Source organism: Equus caballus, chromosome 15, assembly GCF_041296265.1.
Source record: "Equus caballus isolate H_3958 breed thoroughbred chromosome 15, TB-T2T, whole genome shotgun sequence".
NCBI lineage: Eukaryota > Metazoa > Chordata > Mammalia > Perissodactyla > Equidae > Equus > Equus caballus.
The window spans coordinates 20470098-20495629 of NC_091698.1; the positions used below are offsets into that span (position 1 = coordinate 20470098).

A 25532-nucleotide genomic window follows, 5' to 3' on the forward strand; every position below is an offset into this window, starting at 1 on the left:
CTGCTAAGTGAAGGTTTCACGGGAGACAACAAAGAAAGAAGCCGTTCCTTTCTTCCTCAACCAAACTCTGGACGACCAGCAGCCGGCCCGCTCCTTCCCTTGCCCGCTCTCTTCTCTCCTCCTCAGGAACACATTTCACTCGTTTTCCCTTAGAGTAGTAAAACTTTTTCGTCCTTGAAGGCGTGGTGATGCTGCCTGCTCGCGTGTGCGGAGAGGAGAGGCTCGCTCCTGCTCTCCCCCTGCGGTCCTCGCGTTTCAAGTTTTGTTCTGTCCTAGGAAAACTTCTTGCGATGGTGCATTTCTCTGAAGTTGCTATTGCCGGAGCTCTTGGTTGCCTCTGAAACAAGAGTCCTTTTTCATTCTCCTCGCAACAGTCACAGTCTGATGCGACATCTTTCCTTGTGGGCAGAAATTAGGAAACAAATATAACAAGGAAAAAATTGAACAGGAGAAAAATGAGGTCGAATTGCTCTGTTACCTTGTTGCTGACGGTTGGGGTTGGTGTTTTATTTTTTTCCCAGCAGTTGTCTGGAGGAGGAGGAGGAAGAAGAGTGCATTGGAGGAGGTGGAGGTGTTTGTGTGCATATAGGGGATCCTTGATACACAACCAACTCCAGTGGGCACGTTGCACGGCTCGTAGAGTGCACCGACGGCGCTGGCACTGGCCGTGCCGGAGCGGAGTTGCAGTGGGAGCTCGCTCTGCGCCCTCGTTCGCGCTCTCTCTCCCTCGCTCACTTTCCCTCTCCCTCCCTCTCTGTCGCCCGCCCGCTCTCGCTCGGATCTGACAGTTCGCTCTCTGTCCCTCCCTCTCAGAGCAGGGACTGTCGAATGTTTACCCTCCGCCGCGAGCGCGCACCCACCACCACACTTTCCCAAATACAAGGAAGTCGAGCACCAGGGCCCCCGCTGATTGGCTACCCGCTGGGTGATTGGCGGGCCCGAAATGACTGGCTCAGGACGCGCGGCCCCCCTTCCGGCCGTTCCGATTGGTTGCTTTTTAATTTAGGCAGAGCGTCGTAGAAGCTGGAAATCTGTCGTCCCCCCCTCCCAGCCTCCCTCCCCCTCGCCACTTTCTCCTCCCCGCCCCTCCCCCGCCACCCCCTCCGCCACATCTTAACTCTTAGAGTCCGGCCGAGTCCTTGGCGTTCCCTCCGCGGTTCTGGGCATTCGCAATAGGTCTGGGAACGGGGAAGAAAGGGGAGAGAAAAGGGAGGGAGGGAGGGGTGGGAGAAAGGGGAGGGGGAGAATCAGAAGGAAAACGAAGAGGGGAAAAAAAAATCGTGAAAAATAGCAACCTACCCACTCCAGCTAGTACTGCGTTCTGTTGCCGCCCTCCCTGCCCCCCACCCCCTGCCCAGAGATTAGTAAAGCGCGCGGCGTGGATGCGCCATTCACGTTAATACCTATAGGCAGATGTGTCCCCAGTGGTTTCAAAGTTTCCTTTTTCCTTCACCGGCCGGCCCCCATCTCTGTCTCGGCGGGGGTGGGAAGGGGGAGCTCGCCTCGCCAAGAGCTCGGGTCGTGGCCACGCTGCTTGGAAATCCGCCACCGCAACTTTCGGCAGCCGCTTCGCGCCGGCGGCGGCCCCCTTTGTTTAAGTTCTCGGATGCCATCATCTGGGAAACCTGCAGCCCAGGACCAGCGCGGTGCCCGCGCGTGCGAGACGGACCGCTCGCCGCCGCGGCTGGCTCTCTCCCCCACCCCCTCTCTGCCGCTCTCCCTTTCCCTCCCTTCCTCCCTCCCCCTCCTCTGGGATTCGTGCAAGTAGCGTGCGTGCCCTTGTGAGTTTGGAAGGTGCCGGTCAGCGGAGCCAGGCGTTGTATTTGAAAAGCAATCAGCCCGGCCTTTCCCCATAGATATATCGTAAGTGTATTCCACCCCATGGCGTTAGGAACTCCCGTTGTGGCAGGAGCCGGCCTCAGGAACCGGCTCCACTAGCCGCGCCCTCCACCGCTTACATTGTGTGTGTGTGTGTGTGTATTTCAGTGTGCTTATTGGTGGTGTTTTGCTTGCTCGCTATTCTTAGGCACGGTGGTGGTGCTTTTTCTTTCTTTTTTGTCTCAGATGGGTTTGCGTAGTGGATGGGGCTGGCGGCGACAAACGCTTTCTCAGCCCCAGCCTGGCTGAAAGAGTTAAGGGGACGGGAGGGGGAGTGCGCGGGGTAGGCGGGAGGAGCCGGGTGGGGGGACGCGGCCAAGCGGAAACGCTGCACAGAGGAACCGCAGCGAACCAAGAAAAAAGAGAAAGTGGCAACGAAAACAAGGGCAAATTGAACCCTCCTCGGGGATTTCCAATGCACTAACCCAACTCGGACATTCAATAAATACATCGTTCCTAATGAGTGTGCGTGTATGTGCACCCCGCACCCCTAGCTGCGGGTGCGCCCGCTGCCCAGCCTGTTCCTCCGGCTGGCGGTCCTGAGCTCCTGCCGCGCCCGCCGCCCGAGCGGCGGCCCTGGACGTAGACGCGGAGCCGCCGGTGTGCTCCGATTAAAACGTGAACGGGGCTGCCCTTCTCTCCCCATGAAAAATTCCTGTGCTCAGCGCAGTTAGGTGAACTCGGTTCAAGCCGGAGCTCTGCAGCCCAGCCGCAGCCACGCAGCCTTTGCGTGATCTCAAAATTCACAGTAGACGCGTAGAACGTATGTAGGAGCTCGTCCAGCTCCAGCTTGCCGGGGGAGAGATGCCACCGTAGGTAGGTTTTAGCAAAGCCATTCTTGCTAAGGTATAGATCGGAAAGGCAGTGGTAACCAAACCCCAAACAGAACGGATTTTTTTCGCCTGCGTTCCCCTAAGGTTCCTTTTTCTATTTATGTATGCGTATATGTATATATAAAAGATGGAACACAGATTTCATTGAATAAATCCGAGATCTCCAGGTGCAGACGTTTGAATGGTCGGTGCCAGCACCCCGTGTTTTCCTTTCCTGCCGATTTTGCTTGGATCCGGCTCAAAAACCGAGAGAGTCTCGTGGTTTTGTTTACACTGAATGGGGAGGATAGGAACAGAGCCACGGGGCCGCCTTTCATTAATATACAGTGAGGATTTTGTCTAAATTACTGCTATGAATTTCACAGTACACGCTTTCAAAAGCAGTCTCAGGTGGCCTGATGAAACGTGATAGCGCCTCTGCAAACAGATCCACTTTCTTTCTTTCTTTTCAAGGAGGATGTGTGTGCGTCTGGGAAGCCCCCCAAAACGCTGCGCTCCTCGATAACAGAAATACGCTGCTGTTGCGAGGTCTGTCCCCTTCGTCCTCCCCCCTTTCGGCGCACTTGGTTCTCCAGTCTCTCCCCAGCCTCCCCCCCCCCCCCCAGCCCCACCCCATCCGCCCCCTCCCTTTGCCGAGTGTGATTGTTTTGTCTGGAAAAAAAAATCCAAAGTATATAACAAGGGGAGAACAGTTAGTGCTGATTTTCATTTGCATACATTTTCATATATTTTGGTGAAAATAATAGACTAGTGGAGAGCTGGGCTTAGAGGAGTCAGTGTAAAGGGAAGACTAGGATGCGTCGCTTCTGGGGAGTTGAGAACATACCTCCCCCCCCCACCCCCCCAGTCACCTTATTTTAAAAAAATAATAAAACCTCTTCTTTTATTTTAAAATCTAACCCTGGAAGTTTGCTCGGTAAGTGTTTTTCATTTTCTTTCCTTACTGTCTGCTTTGCTCCCCTTCCTTTCGGTTTATTTATGCTCTGGTAGGGTTGGGAGCTTATTTTCATTGCTTGGGACAAGAGAGGGTTCACAGAGCAACTGTTTTGAAGGAAGGAAGGGAAAGTGTGTTGGGGGAGAGTGAAAAAAACCAGTCCTGCTGAAATATTACATTAAAAATGGACTCAATCCAAAGCGCCCCACAGCAAGGCACTTTGCTTTTTTTTGGGGGGGGGGGGAGTGCTATTAATTTTAATTGTTGACTGTGAGGGGGAAAAAAGCCCCAGAAAAGAAGCGATTATAAAGCACGCAGTATTATAAATATTTCTTGTTTTTGGAATTTTTTTCTGGAGAATCATGACTAGAGGGGAAGAAATCCCCTTTCTGTATGCAGTGCTCATGTGGTGAACTATGTGTGCTTGCCCAGGGTTGGGGTGGGGGGATTCCTGCTGGGAGCAGGGGGGTGGGATGAGGGAGGGGGGTTGGCAAAGGGAGGGCAGAGAGCTGAGAAGAAGGAAGCAGGGGAGGAAGAAGAGGCAGGAAGTCAGCGCACCCTGGTCACTGCCTTGTCTGGGGAGCAGGGGCTTCGTTGCAGCCTCCCAGCTCGAAGTGAAAGTCCATCAGAAAGCGGGGGGATCGATCAAAACTAACCAGGACGTCCTGCACTTCACTCCCAGAGGAGGCTGGAGTGTTTGCTTCACAGACTAGGTTTTACTTTGTTTTCCATTTTTGACAGCTGGCCTTGCCCCCCTCCTTGCTACTGTCCCTGGGTTTTGTGAAAATGGAGGGTGCAGTCACTTGCTAGGTGCAGTTAATTAGATAAATATGGCTGGAGGAAATGGCTAGGCCGAGTCCAAGCCTGTGTGAGCACCTTACCTTAGTGAAATTGACTGGAGAGGATTCTTAAAGCTTCTCGGTTTTGTTCTTTTTAACGGAAGCAGCGTCTGGGGTGAGGAGGGGGTGGACTCAAATGACTGGAATTTTATTGCACTTTTGTATCCCAAACACCTTGCAATTTAAAATGTGTAATTTCTTTGGAAATAGTTGATGCCTAATCAATGAAACAGTTTGTAAGGAGGGAGGAAGAGGTTTCAGTTGGGGGTGGTGGTGGTAAGAATCGCCAGTTTTCCACTCCTTGTTTACGTGCTTGGCAGCGTTGCTTTTGACTGGGGTTAACTCTCTGTGCTCCATTGGACCAGATGCCATATAGAGCTGCTCCCTGAAGATCATTTGTTTCCTTGATGGGGAACATTTCTGAGCAGAGCATATTGGTTGCCATAGAGAAAGAAATAAAAGGAAGAACACTAGTCACATTAAGCTATATGTTTGTGCACTGGGCTTTAGATAAAAGGACCTTGGTTCAGCCAAAGAGAAGAAGCCAAACTAGAGATTTCTAGCGCTGCTAAAACTAGCTTTATTTTGTTTTGGACTTTTACAGTTGAAACATATAAGCTAATTTTATTGGTGGTTGTTAATTTTATATGACACGGTTTACTGAACAAAATAAACTTTGGAAGTGCTCAGGAGTCCCACTGCGGACTTGTCAGCAGGGGGCGCACTGACTCGTCTTAGCAGGTTCTGAGGAAAACCTGGCCGTTTTCGAAAGCAAATCTGCTCATCCAAACTTGCCAATGGAACAAACAGCCCTACCTTTCCATACATATTCACAATGAGAAGTGAATTCATTGCATAACGCAGGGTCTTAAATATGAGGACAATGACCTCCTCATCTCCCACCCACCCACATCCGTGAAATGGCCCTGAAAGAAATACACTTAAAAAAAAATTCATCCATTTCTCTCAGGGAAGAGTATCTAGGGCTGGAAAACAGAATTGGGCTGTGGAAGCAAAAACTCTTTGAAGAGATCCTTGAGGGTATGTAATGAGCTACTTAAGAAGGTGCCTTTCAGGTTGTATTTTTTGGGAAACAGTCAAGAAAACAAAACGCATTCTAAGGTACTATCTATTAAGTAATGAACGTTCTTCAACTTGATACATGCTTTGACTTCTAAATAAAACTCAAGCTCCTAGACATTTAGCCCAGGCTCCAGGATCTCTGTTACTCCATTTGATACTTAATGGCTACTTTAATTGTTGGTACCTCCTATGGTTGTAGAAAGATTTTGGATTCATCCTTGAAAGGCTTGTTAGGGAAAAGAAAATACAAAATAGCCATTGCTTAGAAGTAACTTGGGCTTGAAACTTTTTAGCACAACATTACTTAACACAGTTGAAGAAAAGTTTTAATAGAGCACAAGGTTTCCGCCTCAGAGATTTTTAGATACTGCCAGCGAAGACTGAACTTTATTGTGGTCAGGATGAAAAAGATGTGGAAAATTTCCTAAAATAGTGAAGGGCAAATCCTGACCAGTTCTGAGGAATTAGTCAGTTTGTCACTAACAATTTTCCCAAGGAGATTTAGAGACTATGACTAAGAAAGGGAAGCCATGAGTGACTGGAAGTGAGAAGCTGGCTTCTCTGGTTCAGTAGTTCAACGCACCTGTGAATGTGTCACCGAGCCTGTTAGGAAGGGGCACATCACGTGAAAGCTCGAATGTTCCTCTGGAAGAGGAGGGGAAGCCACCTTATTCTTTCTAACCCAACTCCGAGTCAACCAGGTTCCAGCCCTGAGAAGTTTTTCTTTGAAACTAACTTTAAAAAGTCAAGATTTGGATTTAAATGATATTTAATCTAGGAGGGTTGAAAGATTATGGGAATGATGTAAGCAAAGGAGACACTCTGAAAAATATTTTAATTCAGTGATTTTTGCCTGCAAGCTCTCACATTTAGAGTCAGGAAATGTACTGTCAGGTTTGTGTTAATAAAACAAAGTGGAAAATTGAGGAAACTGTGTAATTTGAACCCAAACATTGCTTTTTCACCAGCTATCTGGACATTTTAGACAAAAGACTTCTGGGGGCGATCCACATGAACTGGACAAATGCCTCAGAGCTCTCGCTTACTTTGCATGCCCGGGCGCGGAATGCGTTGAAAAATTATTAAGGAGCAAGGAAACTTTTCTATTTACCCAGACATTTTACAAAACCCTAGTTAAGCAATAATAGGACATATTTAGAGCATAATTTTTTGTATCAATTTTTGTGAGATCTGTGATTGCTACTATCTTGTCTGCTACTTACTTTCCTTTTTTTACAAAGGTATTAAAAAAAAAACCCCGAAAGGAAAAAAAATGCTTGCCCCTCATGATATCTATAGTCTTTTACCTAAAAAAGTAAAAGAAACAGAAAATGATAATTTGGGGGTAAAGCAACAAGTTAATTTGAGAACTGACATATTATAGAGACGGCGTTAGCGTTCTGTTATGATTTGGAGGTGGAAGCGATCGAGCTGGGTGTGAATTAAGATCCAAAGTGCTGGGCAAAGCTACAGACTTTTAAATTGTTGGGGATGGTGAAATTGCTTTTGCCAAGTGAGAGAGTGAAGAACATTAGCTGAGTCAAATGCACAAACACATAATGGATATTCACTCCTTCGCTTCCATTTGAGAATGCTGAGGTGCCCTGATATTTCAGCAGAGCAGAAGCACATCTACCATTAGCATTTGCAAGTGAAAGTGTTAAGCATCCTCACAGTCTACACTGTGTGCGATATACAAAGGAAAGGGCTCTTCAACCATAGTTTTTGGGTAGAAATGAGTATTTTTCGTCCTGGCAGTGGATGAGTTGTTTGTTGGTCTGCTGAGTTTTTGAAGCACACCGATGGTTCCCCCGGTTCTTTGTATCGCTTTGATAACAGATTTATCTGATCTGTAGGAAAGGAACAAGCACTTAGTTTTCTTAGATGGGTTTGAAGGAGCAATTATAAATTCAGACACTATGGTTTCTCACCCTACATTAAGGAGCTTTACTTCTGATGCATATAGGAAAGCTTTAAACCACAGGCCCTTTCAGATTGTGGAATCTAAATTAAGAAGTCATGGTAAGTTGGTAATCGAGTGTATGCTTTTAAAACAACCCATTTCCAACAGCTCACCCACTCTAGCTGCACGCGTGCACCTGACAAGTCTGCAGTGAAAGCTACCAATCACTAGGGAAGCCGGTCACTGACACAGGGTGATGGACTATTCTCCCCAATCCCCCCCCACCCCCACAGCCCTACCCTACCCCACCCCACCCCACCCCACCCACCAACACAGTGGTCTTCTTCTAATTTAAATTCCCAGGGATAGGTAACATAGAGCCCAGCTGATTGACCACAGAGACGATGTATTATCAAAAGCATGTGGGTATGTCCTAGCTAGAAAAATATTCCAAGGTCAACTTGGTGTTTTTGTGTCTATGTTTTTAAAAACAAAACTCAGAGAGAGTGACTCAGCTTTGGCAGAGGGGTGGTTGGCTTTTTTGAGCTTGTGGTCCTAACAGAATTGAATTCTCGTCTCCCTTGAGGACATCCCCTACCCCAAACATTCCCTACATATCATACAGCATCTCCTTTCTGGGTTGGAACCAGGTAGTCTTGGGATGGATAAGAGTCGTTGTGGCACACCAGAAAACAATTCTTGCAATTTGGTGCTTCTGTTTTTTTATTATTAGGTTTTTGGTTTTTTCTTTTTGACATTTGACCTTAGCTACTCTCAGGACCTGGGTGCAGATTGCAGCTTGTTGGACTGAAAGCTGCTCTTTTGGGCATTTCCCCCAAATGGTGCTTATGTGGAATTTTCTCTCCTGTGAATGCTGAAGCTCCCACTTCACTGTCCTGCTCTCTCCCTTAGGCCTACCCTAGACCAGTCAGCCTTATGGGGTCCTCAAGAAAGTGTGGCTATTTTGTTTACTTTTAAAATACAGTACCAATATTCACTGGCATTTGACACTTCAAATACTCCAGGGTTTTCAGCAATATAATTTCAGCATGAAAATATCTGGTAAAGAGACTTTGGTGGTAGAACTAAGTGACCTTGCTCACTGTAGCTTCATGAAATTGGGGTGTCTTAGTCTCAAGTTAAAAGTTATGTGTCTTCTATTGCTTGGAACACTCACCCTTCCTTCCAAATTTTCTCTGGGGGCCTGGTTACTCACTAAAGCCCAAGGGGAGGACCCGAGGCTTACAGCGGTGCTTGACAGACATCCACTATGAATTTAGCATTATATCAGGGTGCATGAAGTCTCCAGAACGGAAGGCATGCATTGTCCAAAGGGTGTGGCTTGTGTTCCCTTTATTTTTATTTCACATCGCAAAAACAAACCAGTAAAACTTCACTTGGAAAAACACTGACTATTAAAGTCACCTAAGTTAGAAAACACTACAATTTGATTGCGGGACGGGAGCGGGGGGGGGGGGGGGGGTGTCTAGCAAGAGATTGATTCCTTTCCAGGATTAGAAAGTCAGGTTGGAAGTTTCCCTAGAAAGGTTTGCTTTGGGGGACACCAGCGCTTGAGGTCTCCATTCCACAGCGGCGGGTCCCCTGCCCACCCCCCCAGTGATTTGTGGCCATCAGAAGCGACTTCTCCCGAATAGGCGGCGACTTGCTGGGGTCCCAGGGCCAAGCTCTGCTTCCTTAGACTGCATTTTATTTGGAGCACAGTTTGCATAATAAAATGAAGAGGGTCCCTTTACTCCCCAAGCACTCCCCTATAAGGGCTTTCAGACTGTTATTTGAACACCCAGAGCGGCCTTCAGAAGACGAATTAGCATTGCTTTTCTACGGAAAATAAAAACGAAAAGAGATTTTTAAAAAGGCAAAGAGAAAAGGGAGTAAGGTAAAAGGAGTGAGGTTGAGGAAAAAGCAGGGCGAGATGGAGGAGACCGGGGACAGGAGAGGACAAGAGAGAGGGAGATGGGGGTGCGGGACAGCGAAGAGGTAAACGCTGAGTCACCCTAACAGGTCATTGGGTACCCAGGAGCGAGATACGGCAGCCCAGGAAAAGCCGGGTGCAAATCGCACCCTGTTTTCCAGGTCTCCTTCCCCGCCTGCTGTGGAAGCGCAGACTCGGAGCTCGGCGCCGCCCGCCCGCCTTTGTCACCGGCTCGGTGCGCGGCCGCGGGCTCCCGCGGTGGGCTTTGTTCTGGTGGAGCAGGGCAGGACCCCTCGCACCGCCGCGTCCCCGCCCTCCCTGAGCTGGGGACGGTGGGGGTGGGGACTGGGCGACAGGGACGGGGACCAGAAGAGCATCGGCGGGCGGGCGCCTCCGAGCCTGGGATTTCCTTCCTTGGCTCCTTTTCGCAATTGAGCTGTTCTCCCTTCAGGAAGGGGGCCAGGGCTGCGCAGAAGGAGGGCGAGCGGGAAAGGGGGCGAGGTGCCGCTCTCGGTGCCTGCGTCTGAGGATTTGTATTGTATGCATGTCCGCATCGATGGACGGATGGACGCATGTATGCATGAGGAGAACCGTTGAATCTAGTCCCAGGTTCTAGGTTTCGGGCCAAGGTTCTGGCAGCAGCAGGGCGTCTCAGGTCTGTGCCTGGTTATGCCCTGAGATCTGCTCTCAAGGTGCTTTGGGGCCGCGGGTGGGCGCTGTGGACGCGCCCTGGGTCCGGGGGCTGCCCACGGAGAGCGCACAGATCCCAGTCGTGGAGGCCTGTGGCGGGGGACAAAGAAGCAGACACTCGAGCAAGCAGAGGGCAGGCGCGCACGTGCACCCACGCGCGCACCCCACCTGGAGCCCCTCCCCATGTGCCCCCGCGCCTCGGAGCCCAGGGCTCTGCGTCTGGAAAGTTCGCCCCTTGCAGAGCCGGCTCTCTCCTCGCACCATTACATTTAGCAAACGGCGTGTGAACGTGTGTCACCCTCTCCCCAGCCACCCCCAAAGGTGTGGACAGATTGCAAGAGTTGCTGCTCTGTTATTGTTTGTCAAATAGGCCCTTTCTCTTGGGAGAGGGGCGAGGGGCATGTGGCGGATCCCGGGCCAGGATTACATTAATCAAAGCATTATTTCCCCAGAGAAGCCAAGCACAAATGAGAGCAAATCCTAATAAAATTGGATCGCGGAGAAATGGTACGCTTTAAGTAATCTGTACCGCCTGACAAAAATCTCACATGTATAAGATGTGGGTCTTTAAAGAAAAAGTCCGCACACCTCTGGCCTTGGCTTGGCTATTGGGTGGGGATCAGGATGAGGGACAGTCACCACGCAAAGCTCAGCTGAACTTCTTGAGTGACAAGGGGACGTGGACTCCGGAGTTGGAGGTGCCACAAAATCAGGTCTACTCCAAAGTCACTGTTGGCCCGAGCCCCCCCAACCCCCCGGGGAGTATCTGCAGAGCCCCTGGGCCGGATGAAGTCCCCCTCGGTGCCCTGCGAGGACGCGAACTCTGTTCCTCTGGGAACGTAGCTCTCATTTTCCTTCTCCAGCGAAGCTGTAGGGTGGGCAGGTCCCCGAGGCTGAGGGCGCAAAGCTCCAGCGAGCGGGTAGGCGGGCGCGGCCCGCGGGCTGGGCAGGGGCCGGGCGCCCGGGCGCGGCGCCGGCAGCGGATTCCCAGGGCTCCCCGGGCCCCCAGCAGAGGGCCCGGCGGGGCCGGTTCTTAGGCGGCCTCGGTTCCCCTCGGCCAGGGAAGGGATGTGCGTTTGAGGGTGACTGCTGGGACAGCCGAGGGCGCAACTCGCCGGCGAGACTTCGGGTACTTTTGGGTCCGCCCCAGCCAGGAGGCGAGGCTCATCCGCCTTCGTCGCCCAAGTAGGAAACTTTCCGAGGCTTTGTGCAGCTCTGCGGGGAGAGAAAAGCAAAGCTCCCGCTTCCAACCCCGTAGCGATGATTGAGTCAAGCAAAGCCAGCCAGCCAGGAGGCACGCTCCCCCAGCCGCGGAGACCCGAGAGCCGACGGCGACGCCTCGCGGCCCCTCGTTGGTGACAAGTGTGAAAACACTGTCTCAGTCGTGCGGCTGAGCACCAGGACCCTTTCAGAGAGGCGCCGAGGAAACCCGCTCGGTCCGGGTCCTCCGCCCGGCCCCTCCCCTGCGCCCCGAGGCTGGCTGCTAGGCCCCCATGGGGCGCGGACGCGCCGACGCCCCCTGCAGGCCAGCGCCGGGAGGAGCCAGCGCGCCGCCCGCGGCCATGCCCGGGCCGGGTGGGTGCTCCGCGCTGCCCGCGCCCACGCCCCGCCGGCGCCCGCCCGCACGCCCGGCGCCGGTGCCTTTCCGCAGGCGAGCTCCCGGCGGCCGAGGAGCGGCGGGCAGCGGGGAAGGAGGGAGAGAGGGGAGCGCGGGACGCGCGGGGCGGGATGCTGCCGGCGTCGCCCCCTCCTCGGTCGCCTTCCCGCCCCCTCTCCAGTCCGCGCCGGGCAGCCCGGCTGGTGCGGCGCGCGCGCCTCGTTCCCGGCCCGTGGCCTCCGGAACCCCGAGAGGTCGCCGTCCGCTCGCAGGGGCCATGCCGGGCGCCTGGCGGGAATGGGCCGCCTCACCTCCGGCGAGCGCGCTTCGGAGGGGCCGCTTGCCCTGCAGTCTGGCGAGTAGAGCGGCTTGGAGGCAGTGTGCCTGTGCGAGGGCGGGTGTGCGTGTGAGTGCGGTGCGCGCGCAGGGCAGGGCAGGCGGCGTTAGAGGATGCTCTGGTGCAAGCGTAACCTTTTCAGCCTTGAGATCTAAATCTGCAACCCTAGAGCTTCTCCCGCCTCTGCCCCCCCACCACACACATTCTCTGCACACGCGTCTGCTTCTTTCGCCTTCATCCCGTCTGATTCCCAAAGAGATCCCCCTTGCGGTCCGGGGATATTCATGGACACGCTGACCCACGTGAGCGAGGGTAATGCTGAAAGGGACAATGTTCTCTGAGAAATGCCACCGAGAGAATTCCCATCATTCAGCCTGCTCTTTAGACTGGATTTCCCCCACCGGGAAGCCACGTTTCAGGGGGCTTGTGTATCTGCTTCCTCTCTGCCTTGGCCTTAAAAATTGCTGCATGGAGGTTGTTTTTATATTTGGAGGCATAGGGACGAGGTAGGAACCAACTGAAAGTCACTTTTGGGGTGTCTCTTTAGCTGCTCAGCTGTGGTCCTGTTATGTGCCACTGTCCTCAGCCCCTTCCACTTTGCTGGCTCCTTTCCAGCGATGGGAAATTTGGGGTGGAAGTGAAGACACCCACACCTTTTCCGTTCTGAAATAATGATTCTCCTTTCCTCCAGTCTGCGATTTGCATAATTTGGAAAAAAAAAAAAACAAAAACCCAGAGCTGTCAGTTATCTTCTCATTAGAAAAGAGAAAGCAGACTAGCAGAAGAAAACTTGGGCCAAATGAAATTCCTCCTTCTTAAAACATTAACCAGTCCCCTCCAGACTGTCCGACTCTCAAGGGGAAAGCAGGGCAGAGAGAATTCAGAAAAAGGCTAAATATTTCTCTCCTACACCGAGAATATGAGCCTAATTGCTAAACTGTATTTTTGGTAGCATGAGGTTCAGAAGATCCTGAAAAGAAACTTTATAAGTACTTTTAGTTGTCTTCTTTTTGCCTTAATGTTTACATCTGAAGATTTTCAAGAATTTGGAAATATCAGTCGTATATAGTTTTTATTTCTTGGATTTATTCATGTTAGGTGGTTTTACTATTAGCCAGAATTCTTTGTAAGACCTCCTGTCCTGGAGAAGGTCTCTAAGTAAAATTTACACATACTCACCTCAAGAGACCCTCACCAGTCAGTATCTTGATACAATTTCCATCACTCCTTCTCCTAAGATAACTTATAGACTGCTAAATTTTAATAAAGAGTGTTAATGGTAAAATGTTAATGTTTAAGTAGATGAACTTTTGTTTTTGGAATCAAAGCTTAGCTATTCTTTGAATTCTTTATCAAGCTGTTTGACCACAGGCCTTCCTAACAGAAGGGAAAGGTGAAGAGGAGGTGGCACTTTAATTTATTTGAACTATATGTTGACATAAGACCATAAAACTAGCCTTTTGGAAAACAGTAAATAACTAAACCATGTCTATAAACGCCCACCACCTTTGGGACTGTGAAAAAAATAAAACCTCATTACTTTCATAGAAAACAGCGCTCAGTTAACAGTTAACTAAAATATTGTATGGCAATCCTTAGAAGCTCCTCCTCCTCCTTCAGTATAGTAGAGTTTGGTAATGTACACATATTTATACACGATGTAAATATACATATGCACAAGGGTAGATGTTTATGTACATAACATAACAAAATATATACATACCCCAACTGAATATATTTGCATATAACAAGCCCATGTGTAATATACCAAACTTCTATGATTAACAATACGTTCTATAACAGATAGTCTTAAAATAAGAGGAAGAGTGAGTAAATCTTATCCCTTTTGAAAAACTTTTTAAAATTTCCTTTGAAATCTGAACTGTACTAACTGTAGATGACGTCACCGAAATCAATAAATAATACATGCATAGTATTAATATTTTAAGCACACCACCATTTAAAGTCCTATGAACTTAAAGAACTTGTTTTACATAAAAAAAGGGGACCATACTTTAGAATGCACATTTAAAATATAAACATTCTATCTAAAGTCAGGTATATTTTGTCTTTTTTCCCCCTGCAAATGAAATACTGTTGTCTTAGAACAAAAAGTAAATTCTGGACACAACAAAAAAGAGCATTAGTATTATTTTCCATTACATTGTAAAGAAAACATTTTTAAGTAGTTTAATTTTCTGGGCTTTTATATCATTGAAAGACGTTCAGTGTTCTAGTGATAATTCAAAATGTAAAAGCAAATTCGAAGCATATATTTATACTTGAAATGATTTGTATAGTATGGGATGACGTGTTGTGTATTTGCTTCTTGTTAGATGGTATTTTGAATCTTTGCATTTTCAAAGACCTTTTTGGGTTAAAATAAGAATTATTACAATAAGTTAAAATGAGTACATTGGCAAAAATCCAAATATTCATTTGTGCTGAGCAAATGTAAAGAAATGTTATGTTTGAATATTATACTTTAAAAGCTATTTGTCCTAGTTGGTAAAGGAATCAAAATGACAAAGTTTTGAAATTTTCTTGAAGCCCATGATAGAAGGACCTCTCTCAAGTAATGAGAGTTATTTTTACTGATACTATAAAATATTTTGTTCACTTTTCTGTGTTTATGATGTATATTTCTTTACTGAAAAACGTATATGATGCTTATGATGGTGTTTATTCCCACATGCAACTTATTGCTTATTTATTTCAGAGAATTTCAGAGATTGATGACTCATGGTGGTATCTAAATATTAGTGATGAGCTTGTGAAAATAAAAATCGGTTTAGCCCATATGCTTTTTGAGATTTGTTGCTTAATCTTTTAAAAAATTTGAAGTTAAAATGATAGAAATACCACAAGTGAAAATTTTTAAGAAGAGAATATTACTTGGGAAGAAGTAAGAACATTTTACTCTAAATGGGTTTTAAAATCAATCGCAAAAATAAGTTAGTCTTTTAATTGAGAAAGTTTTCTATCCCATGGTGTGGGGTGACATAAGGAGACACAGGCTATGTAATGATTTAAAAATGCACAATGTTCATTCAAAAATTTGGGTGAAGAGTCATTCACTACAAAAATGTAAAATAATCTTTTCTGTCAATTTAATTAATGAAATGAGTAGAGGACTATTTTGGTAGGCTCAAGTTACACATATAGAAAAATTTGTAAGAATAAATACTTTGGCACGCTGTGGCCTAAAAGCAGACAGAACTATAATATAGCAAATAAAACTCCCCAGAATGTAGGCATCCAAGATTCGATTTCATTAAAAAATTTGGCAGTTAAAGAAAAGAAGGAAAAATGCTTATTAAATCAGGGCAACTATAAAATGTTGACAGATCTCAAGTTTCATATCCAACTAGGCTCTTAGAAAACTGCTAGGATGTGGTGGAGAACAAGTTATTCTGTCAAACCATTTCTCATAGTGAATTATCTTTTCAATACCCTCAAATTTAAACTCCAACTTCATAGACTAACCATTTTTACCTCCCTCCTTTCCTTCCTTCCTCGCCCACTTCCTTCTTCCTTCCTTCCCTCCTTTCTCTCTCTTTCTCTGTTACTTTTTCTCTTTCTTTCTTCAGTCTGTACGCAGTTGAGTGAGGCTAATTGAGGAAGGTTCAGAGAGAAACCCTAGGGCAATTTCAGGTATTCAGCCTCAATGTTCGACATTATCAATTACACACATCGAGGTGAGGTGTATCTGTGCTCTCTCAAAACGTTTATTTTCTTTCCTCATCCAACTACCAGCATCTTTTAAAGAGAGAGCCAGGCAATGTTTACCAAAGGCAAAATAAATTGGAGAATTGGATTAATTATTTGGAGAATTCAGGCATTGCTACTCTCCCTTCAGCCTAGCTATTACCAAAAACAAAAAAAGGAGTGAAATTTGAACAATCTAATTTGGCTATCTATCGTGATTAAATTTGTAAAATAGCAACTAATTCTATAAGATATTGCTTGATTCCTCATTCTACCAATGTTATGAGAGATGGAACACACACCTGAATGGAACTCCAGTTGAATCATTTACCAGATTTAAATAAAGAGAGTTGAGGGGCCTGACTTGCCAGGTTTGGCTGAGTACATTGATTGAAGTTATTAGATAATTGTTCACCTTTCTACTTGGCCCCGTGAGAGGAGACACACACACACATATTATAAAATACTTTAAATTAATATTAAATAGTCCAACTGGGATTGCTAAAGTTATTTACATTAGCAATGGATTAAAATATTCGCATTATACATTTAATGAGTTAGAATCTTAGTCTCCTTGTCTGCTCTGACTTGGAAACATTTGCTGAACACTTCTTACAGGATCTTTCAGAGAGGACAACTTTCCCAGTGTGATTTGGTGAATTGAAAGTTGCTGTCTCTTTACTTTCTGCAGGGGACAAAAAGTGAGAGAATAACAGGGGACAGTGTTATGTACCGTAGGTGATAATTAGAGCCATAGACGATTTTGAAATGGTCTTCGGTAGAGTAGGATAAGATTGAGCATCATTTGGGTTTAGTCTAAAGAACATTAGTAAACATTAATTATGGGTGACTTTTAAAAAGATAGCTAGCTGCAAATATTATTTTAAAAATAGCATCTAGAATCCATATTAATAAGCTTTGCTTTCTTTCTCAAAAATTTCTGGAAAATTACGTCACTACATTTTGCATTCATCTAATTAAACAGCTGAAGTATTGTTCTAACATATAAAGCATGAATACTCCAAGAAGAAATAAAAATGTATGCTAGATAAAAAGAAAACATTGCTGATTTCATATTTGCTATAATTTCAAGGAGTGGCCAAGTGAAAACTATAGGCTAATAATGCTTTCTGTTTATTTATAAAGTTGTTTTATTACATTAACAGAAATTACATTCTTTGTATTAATCTTAGAAAAAGTGTGATCATCTTTTGAAGTTTTTAATGATTCCTATGTCTAGATGCATGTAAAATAGGGGAATACTTAATAGCTTTACTGTTTGCTTGCACAGAAATGAAACATATAGAAAAGACATTAGTGAATAAATGAATGAAGGGTGTTTAACAACCAGGCATTTGTTACAACCACTAGTCATCCTATGCTGTCTTTTTCCTCTTGAGCCTCCCAAAACTTCTACAATGTGAAATTATTACAGAATCACTAATTATTCCCCACCCCAGATACTTCTCAAAAAAGTGATGCCATCCACTGAAGATTTATGGCAAAACAAGACAACAAACTTATTGTTAGGAAATTCTCCTGTCATAAGGATTTACAGGAGTTTTTGGAAATAATACCTAAGGGGGTATTTATTTTGCTTCTTTCCTTTCTCGGCTTTGAGGTGGAGCCTGATTCTCCGTGTTGGCCGTTGATCACGGTGGAGGCTATGGAGAGGTAGCCATGTAATTTCTTTATCTTTCACCTGCAAATTACACACATTATTTTGCAGCTCAAAATAAGCATTCCCAACGAGTTGCATTCAGTAAATGTCTTTCACAGCATTAGTACAGAACTGAGGTACAAAAGAATATTAATCTAATACATTCCAAAATTCAAATACTTGTGATTAATAAGCATTATTATCTATAAATAAGGCCCTAATGATACTTTGGCAGTGTTGTAAACACAAGAATCAGAGGCAATTATTGTCATTATTGTTCGGCAAGTACTTCCCATGAATACCAAATGGGTATTGCTGCCCAGCTACTTGGCAAGTAAGGTTCCTATAAAGAAGCAGATGTTGTCCAGTCAGGACTGGCTACTATCAACTGCCCTTAGCCCAAAACACAGAGTCCTTAAAGAAAGAAAAAAAAACCCCAACATATCAAAAACAATTTTGACGTGATTTTTTAAAAAAATGCCCTTTATAATAAATATAAAAGCATCTTGAGAATAACGCTGTTTCCCAGTACTGACTTTGGTGAATTGGCTACATCAGCAACCATTGTGTTAGCCGGAAGGAAAGGTCTCCTCTGCGGGGCTCTAGACCCAGTGTGATGAGGTCCCTTGAAGAAAATCAGTGGACAAGAAAAAATCAGTTACAACAATACAAATAATGCTTCCAAGAGCATGGGCATGACCACGTCTTTATCTTTTTTCCCTTCCACAGGCCACACAGAGCTTACTCTCTCTGTTAAGCAGGCCCAACCCACCAGGCCCAGCTGCAACACCATGTGTGTGTGTGTGTGTGTGTGTGTGTGTGTGTGTGTGTGTGTGTATGTGGTAGGGTAGGGGGAAGACCTACCACAGTACAAGTTAAATCAAGTTCCTCATACTCAGAGAAAACTGGACACAGCTCCCTGGCCACACGTTCACTCTTCACTCTGGGTCTTAGAAGTCAATGCAGGCCCAGCGTTGGCTGTGTCAGTGAGCTGATTTTAGCTTGCAGTCTTACTGAATTCAATGGCATTGGGTAACAGCTAAATTGGTTTTTGTGGAGAGGAAAAAAGAGTTTTGTACACATTTTCCTAAGGGATAGGTGCATTAAGCATCAAATAGAGATTTTTTTGTCTATTTTTAAATTTTCTTGCGCCACGCTTATGCTTTAAAGATGTTACACGTCTGTACAGAGGGACTTGAGAAAGCATTGAACTGCTTTCCCAAGGCACTGGAGAAACTTAGAGAGGAGGCTTAGGGTGGCGGTGGGGGAGGTGGATGTTGCAGAGAAACGACCTCTTTGCCAACCATTGTTCTTGGCTCTCAGTTTCAGCGTGAGCGTGCTCTTGATGGAGAATGCATTGTGGAAGGGGACACTAACCCCTGGAGGTGAGCGAGATTGTTTAGTGGACTCCCCCCACCCCCCAGCAGACACCTCTTTACCATCACTTTACGTTTGAAGAGATTGTCTCTTCTTGCCCTCAGGGAACTGAAACAGAAGGGATTCCATTGTCCTCACAATAAGCTGGAGGGGGGTGGGGGGAGGGGAACCAGGGAGAATGTCAGCCTATGAGATTTTCCTCTAGCTCCTTCTGAAAATGCTCTTGCCACTCTCAGCCTGGATTCGGTCATGGGAACAAGGTAGCCAGGTGCAGGGATGCAGGTAGCTGGACCCCAAAGCCATTGCTGACAGGAGGCCTTGGGGTGATAGCCTGGGCCCTGGGCACTCTCTCCTTCCTCTTCCACTTTGAACTCTTCTGAAGGGGCTGGGGGGGAATGGTCCACCAGAATTCAGCAGCCTGTGCTCAATCTCTGAGTACAGGGAGATGAGAAAAGGTGAGCCCTTCCAAGCATATCTGTTATCATTTCCAAGCATAATGACTCGAAAGAGAATTTCCGTGACAATGCTAATAATAATGACCAAATTTTACCAAGGACTTACCATGTACCAGGTATTAAAACAGCACCTTATGTGCATTGTCGTATTTAAGCCCCAAATGCCCTTTGAAGTACAGCTCCTATCCAGGTTTGACTTGAACCAACTGAGGCATCTAGGGGCTGAGTCGCCTGCCCAAGGTCACATGACAATGGTACTGGGTTTTGATCTTCCATCATGTCTCTTAGAGACAATGTGCTTTTAATGGCAATGCTTTACTGCTTTCTGAATTCTCGGGGACCCTGCTGCTTTCTCCTCCTCTTGGAGTTTCCCAGATGTCACCCCTTTAGGGACACCTCTGTGCTAGTTTGCAAAGCAGTCCTGTGACATTTGTGATTTCAGCACCCCCACCAATCTCATATCAAAACAAAGATGGTAAAGGCTCTTCAGGCTACCTCGTACACCGTTGTTACAGTCAGCCACGTCTCCCAGCCCTGTGTGAGAATGAGAACAGAATAAAGCTCAACATACTAGCCTGAAAGGATTATTACAATTTAGTTTGGATGGTGTATTTACACTAAAGTATAGCAAATTGTGATAAGGGACTCAGAAAGTGCATGTGTGTATATCTATAAACTCTTGTGCTAAATAAACAAGTAGTAATGTGTCAGTTTCTCCGTGTATTAGCGCGCTGGGAATGCAAATAACCTATTGATGGGAAACACGGTCCCTAAACATAGTGTTGACTACCAGTTCTGGAGATTGTCCCGCTTCCAGGCTGGCGAAAGAGCCCGTGGGGCTGCTTTGGCTGGTTCTGCTCCTCAGTGTGCTCAGCTCAGAACACCTTCACAGGGACTGTGTGGACGCCTCGTGGTGCCAGGCAGAGGAACTTTCTTAAATCTCTTCACTGCTCTTCTTTGAGAGACAAGGGAGCTGTTTCAGGTGAGCCCAGGGTAAATCCGTGAGGCTGGACTCTGTGCCCCCGGGAGAGGGTTGTGAGTCTGCGTACTGCTCCTCCTACCCTAACCGGTGAGCAAAGTGGGCAAATGCTGGTTTTTGGCTAGAGGGAAAATATGTGGCTTCGTTTGGGATCTAAGAGGAAATATAATCAGCCATGAAACTTTGAGAAACACTGGTACTCAACATACAGCAACAGTGACATAAAGGTTGAAAAAACCCTCAATAATGATGAAATCATTTCATCATTTAGAATGAAATCTTCATTGCTGCCACTGGCCCCCAAAGGACAAAATGTTATTTGTAAAGGTCAAAGTGAAAAGGTTACTTGGCTTTCAGCAAATGACTTTCACTAATTAATTAATCAGTTATTAATCCACTAATATTGTACCTCATTCCAAGAAAGAATTTGAGGCAGTTTATAAAAATATATGACAGAAAGAAGCTGAGGTGGGAAAAGTGAAGCAAGGTAAAGGTGGCACAAACTAATGCATGCCCTCAAATGCTGTCCTCTGCTTTGAGATGTTAGAAAGTCACATGAAATGACCCGAGATAGAGTTTGCTTTCTCCATAGCAAAAAAAAGCAAGAGAAAGAGAAAAAAAGAGTTTTACAATAAACTATCAATCTATGTTAACTTTCATTTAAAAAGACAGTTTTCAAGATGAAGTATCAATTACATATGACTTGGATATATCTCCTAAACATCTTTGATATATTTAACCTCACAGAGAATGTTCTGAGAAGAATTTACTACAATATCTTCTGTATTAAAAATAAGAAAACTAAAATTGAGTCCATTAGAAGTTTATATTGGAGAAATAGCATGATGATAATCTTTGACAATTTTTAATGCAAGCAATCGGCATCTTACTTCCCACAAGATAATTTGACAGTTTGCAAAGTATAGATCATGTCTGCTTCTTCCCAGTAAGTCCCAGGAAATCAATAAATGATGCATGTTTTACTGTTTCTTCTGTTTTTTGTTGAGGTAGTCAAGAGGCAGACAGTATAAAGAGCTCAGTAAAATTCCTTATATTCAGGAGTATATAAATTCATGCAGGGAGCCTCAATTAGTTTAGTGACTTGGTTGCCTCATGTAATCTTTTTGGTTTTGGTTTTCTCATCTGTTCAATCAGATATGGGATGCAGTTGATCTTTAAGTTGCTTTCTAGTCATAAAATTCTCTATTTTGAATTTTCTGTCATCTAGAGAATCCATTAATGTAAGCATGATTTTTAAATATCTAGCTGTATTTCAATTGATACAGAACTTGCCTGTAAAGAAGAATACAGGGCCTTCTATTGTGCAGTGTAAATCAATAAAATGAAAATGTATCCATTGACAACATTTGTATCTTCACCTCTTACAGAGCGGTGCCATCTCTTTGAATACAATATACTTTTATGCCCCATTAAAGCATGCTTGACATAGCTTTCAACTACTTGCAAATGCTGAGAAGTTGAAAAACATAACATTTACAAAAGATACATCTGGTGCATATTTATATGACTTGGAATAAGGAATCATTTAAATACTGCTGAGCCATCTCCATATTAGGAGAAAAGATATGCCATGTCCATATGTGAAATCAGTAGTAGAATACATGTAGGTTTAAATTTCTCTTACACATTTTTTTTTACTTGACGCATATTAAAAATATGGAAATATCAATTAGGGCTTAATTCATCTATTTGAGTTGTTGGAACTGCTGTTCCCCTGAAGTTTATAGATTATATCATTAAATCTTGTTTATATTCTAGAGGAGATCAGTTTTGAAAGGGGTTAAAGTGGCACTTTCTACTTAGAAAAGTTGTTTCTTCAGGTGCAGGAGCTCTGAATTTGGGGATCGTGGACCCGTTAAGCATCCAGAGATAAGATTGTGGGGCTCCGTGACCCTCTTGAGTTTATATGCAAACATTTCGCATGTGTATCTACATAGGATTTTTTTCTTTTTTTTTTTTCCTTCCTGGAAAAGGTCTAACTTACATCAATATCTCAAAGAGGTTTATGACCCTGGTGTAGTGGAAAGACTTGGAATCATAAGAAATACTTGAGATTACCTATTACTAGTTGCTTAACCTACCTTCTGCAGGCCTTATCAGTAAAACAAAAGGGTTGCACTACATCATCTGAGACGCCCTTTCCAGCGCCAGCATTCTGTAGTTGTGGGTCAGAAACTTACCTCAACTTACCTAAATACTCAAGCCACCAGCGCCGTCAGCATTTATTCTATCCACGCCCTCATTTTCAGGTTGTTATTGTGGAGTTTTTGTGTGGCATGTAGGCAGGGTTATGCTGAATAGTGTGCAGGGCTGCATACATATCAAGTTGGGAAAAAAGCGTACCTAAAAATCGTACAGCTCTTCTAGAATGCCATGTGGTACAGCATATGAAATATAACTTGTACCCTCCAGCTCACACACACTTTAATTAATGTTATGGGCTGTGCTTTAAACTGAGAGAAGTGAGAAAATCAAGGTTAAGGACGCTCTGTTCTTTACTATGTAGAAGGAAAAAAAGAGACAGCTATGTAAATTACAGATTTCGTATCTCCTTGTCAATTTCTTATCTGTTGTCAGTTTGAATGATTTCTAAATCAGAAGAATGCTGAAGATCTGTTTTCCCATCAGTTTTGAGCCTGAGGAATTTGAAGCCGGAGTTCTGAGCCAGGAAACAGTCCTGTTTTGAATTCAGAGGCTCTACTGCTGATCACAGATGCCAGGCTGATGATAAATTCCAAAAGGTTCAGCTTGATATTTCAACCCTGGAGGTCAGAGAGAATTCCTTGGAGTGGGCAGATGAAGAATAGCAAATGTGGCTGGGGAATCTCCAGTCATAGGCTGGGAGGGTAGCACCTCAACAGGCTTTGGTGGCACGGTCAGCTAGGAGCGACCCACCTTTACGGAGTACAACGTTGTGATAGTGGGCACCGCTGGCCTCAGACTATAAGGTATCTCTACATTTCTACATATTTGACGTGGTGTAGCTCCAACTTCTAGAAGGCTTTCTAAATTTTTCACTGTACAGTTAGTTGTTATGGTGTCATATAGACCCAACCTCCAAAGCTGATATGATTGTGCAAAAATTCTTAATTTGAGAGGTATTAATTGGACAGATTCTGCCAGATTTTTAAAAATTTTGAGCTTTTAAGATCGTTCATGTCAGTGTGATAGATGTGCGTGTGGACTGACTCCACATGCATGCTACAAACCAGATTCCTGCCTCAGATGGAGCCCCGGTTTCATTGCCTTCTGTCTTTTCCCAGGTATTTTTCTATATTGCAGGTCTATTAAAACTCTTTCCATATAACGAGAAGTGATAACTTTTTCTGAGTTCAAGCTCCCTTGGAGACTATTTTTCGGGGACGATGGCTTGAGAGAGTCCTGTAGAGCTGAGATGTCTGCAGTCGTGAACTTCATATGAAGTCTGACTTAAATCATACACATTATGATGTAGTGTACTGATGACACTAGGAAATCTGCAAACATTGGGATTTATTTATTACTAATTTGTATTTCTAATGGTTGACAGAACTTCTCATGACCAATTGAAATGACAGAAAAAAAAAGACACGATTAGGGATTGAACTATCAAAGACCACATTTCGATGAGGAAGGAAACAAAAATATATTTTTTTTCTGAAGGACCATAATTCTAATACCTCCAAAGCATTGTGAAAACCAGAAATACATCCTCACTGAATGTTACCTTAGCAATTAAGGTATTGATTTGCCCTGGTGGAAAGATACATTGACTCCACCTGAGTACCAGGCAGCTGCAGGCGGTAGGAGGGCCAGTCAGTTTGCCTAATGGTGCTGTATTTTCATCTTTGGAAGAAAGGGAGACAAAAGACTGCCAACTTTTGGTGCTATTTCGTCTCCACTAGAAGAGATCTGAATGACGGAAGCTGTCCTGTGAGAGTTCTGTGTCCTGTCCCCTCTGCTTCTCCAGAGCCCCATCTGGGGAGATGCAGCAACTCCATGGTTTGGTAAATGACACTTGAGCTTTCTCTCTAGGAATATTCTTGTGGAAAACTGTTTGAGCATATTGATAAAGCAACCACAATACAATTGAATGGCATGCCATCAATAACATTAGCTGATTTAGGTTTGACCATAACCCCTTCAGACAACAATATGTCTGTTTACTCATATGCGTATACCCCGGGTTAACTCTATTTGACTTTACCATCATAAGGACTTTGGAAGAAGAAATGAAATAAAGTGTGTCAGAAGCTCCTTAGAAAAGCTACCTTACAGGTCAGATGTATTGTTCCCTTCACACTGACTCGGTGTTGTCGTGCAGCGGGAGATCATAAGACATCTCATGAAACGGAAGGTGATAGAGAAACAAACAAACAAAAAAAGGTCTCTGACTCTCTTTCATGATGCATCTTAATCAGACAGTTTCAAGTCCCTTCCCTTAGGCTCTGATATTCCTGCTGGACTTAATGGACACTATCTTGATTTGGAACTGCCATTCGTCTATCATGATAATCTTTTTGGTTGAATCGTATTATTCAGAACTGAGGGGAGGTGGTCCACCTTGGAAAGGTTATGTATTTGAGAATTGAGACCCTTCAACTTGGATTTCTAGTTTGGGGTTCACCTAGAGAATATTTTCTTATGTCTCTTGAACTTCTATATTTATTTCATTAATTAATTATTTATGTGAATTCCAGGGCAGTTTTGTTAAGTAAATATGAAACAGGCATCTGGATGAAAAGAAAAAATCAGATGGTCTGCCACCTCTCTCCTCTCCAGTGAAGGCACTGAAACCAGAAATCTAAATGATTCTTCTACAGACATTATTTAGAACATATGACCATGACATTACAAAAATGTCTGAGGACAATTTCGCCAACTGTATTTTTACATTCTGGGTGGGAAAGCATTATCTTTTTTTTTTTTTTTTTAAAGATTGGCACCTGAGCTAACATCTGTTGCCAATCTCTTTTTTCTTTTTTCCTTCTTCTCCCCAGAGCCCCCCAGTACATAGTTTTGTATTCTAGCTGTGAGTGCCTCTGGTTGTGCTGTGTGGGACACCGCCTCAGCATGGATTGATGAGTGGTCCTAGGTCCGCGCCCAGGATCCAAACCACAAAAACCTGGGCCACGGAAGCGGAGCGCGAACTTAACCACTTGGCCCTGGGGTGGACCACAGGATTATCATTTTAAATATAGAAACCTTTCCTTTTTCACTAGCTGTTCTGAGAATACTCTTCAAGGTCTTAAATTTTCTCTTTTCCTCATGTCATCAACCAGGAAGATTTTTCTGATAGAAAAGATTACTAAAAGAGATCAGGAAA

At 44.9% G+C, this 25532-nt stretch overlaps 1 protein-coding gene and 2 long non-coding RNA genes across 16 annotated transcripts in view; 1 reads left to right on the forward strand and 2 right to left on the reverse strand.

The window, feature by feature from the left end:
• Positions 1–197: 197 nt before the first annotated feature.
• On the reverse strand, positions 198–1710 carry LOC138917805 (uncharacterized). Of its 2 annotated transcripts, none has more exons than XR_011426259.1 (4): positions 1404–1710; positions 1119–1178; positions 479–528; positions 198–337 (listed from the first exon to the last, which is right to left on the reverse strand). It is a non-coding gene; the product is annotated as an uncharacterized lncRNA (long non-coding RNA). The 2 variants fall into 2 exon arrangements; XR_011426260.1 differs by having other exon boundaries at positions 262–398.
• Positions 1597–25532, forward strand: part of LOC111768023 (uncharacterized) — a 51098-nt gene continuing 27162 nt past the window's right edge. For 6 of the 13 annotated variants that reach the window (XR_011426248.1, XR_011426255.1, XR_011426251.1 and 3 more), the window contains exon 1: positions 3478–3627. This is a non-coding gene — a long non-coding RNA (uncharacterized lncRNA). Of the gene's footprint in view, positions 1864–3360; positions 3628–25532 lie in introns of those variants that run through there. The other 7 variants (XR_011426258.1, XR_011426257.1, XR_011426256.1 and 4 more) reach the window with 6 other exon arrangements.
• Positions 10060–12265, reverse strand: LOC138917772 (collagen alpha-1(I) chain-like). The gene is made up of 3 exons (XM_070235932.1): positions 12223–12265; positions 10682–11996; positions 10060–10183 (listed from the first exon to the last, which is right to left on the reverse strand). Exons 1-2 carry the CDS (start codon positions 12263–12265, stop codon positions 10729–10731), a joined length of 1311 nt encoding a protein of 436 aa, XP_070092033.1. The 3' UTR covers positions 10060–10183; positions 10682–10728.

What these genes read in the sequence shown, in the direction of transcription:
- LOC138917772 (XM_070235932.1), bottom strand. Translation starts at nt 12,265, where the DNA reads ATGAAGGCGAAAGAAGCAGACGCGTGTGCAGAGAATGTGTGTG. An exon ending in GTGTGCAGAGAATGTGTGTG is followed by an intron (nt 11,997 to 12,222) that starts GTGGGGGGGCAG and finishes GCCGGAGGTGAG; the next exon opens with GCGGCCCATTCCCGCCAGGC.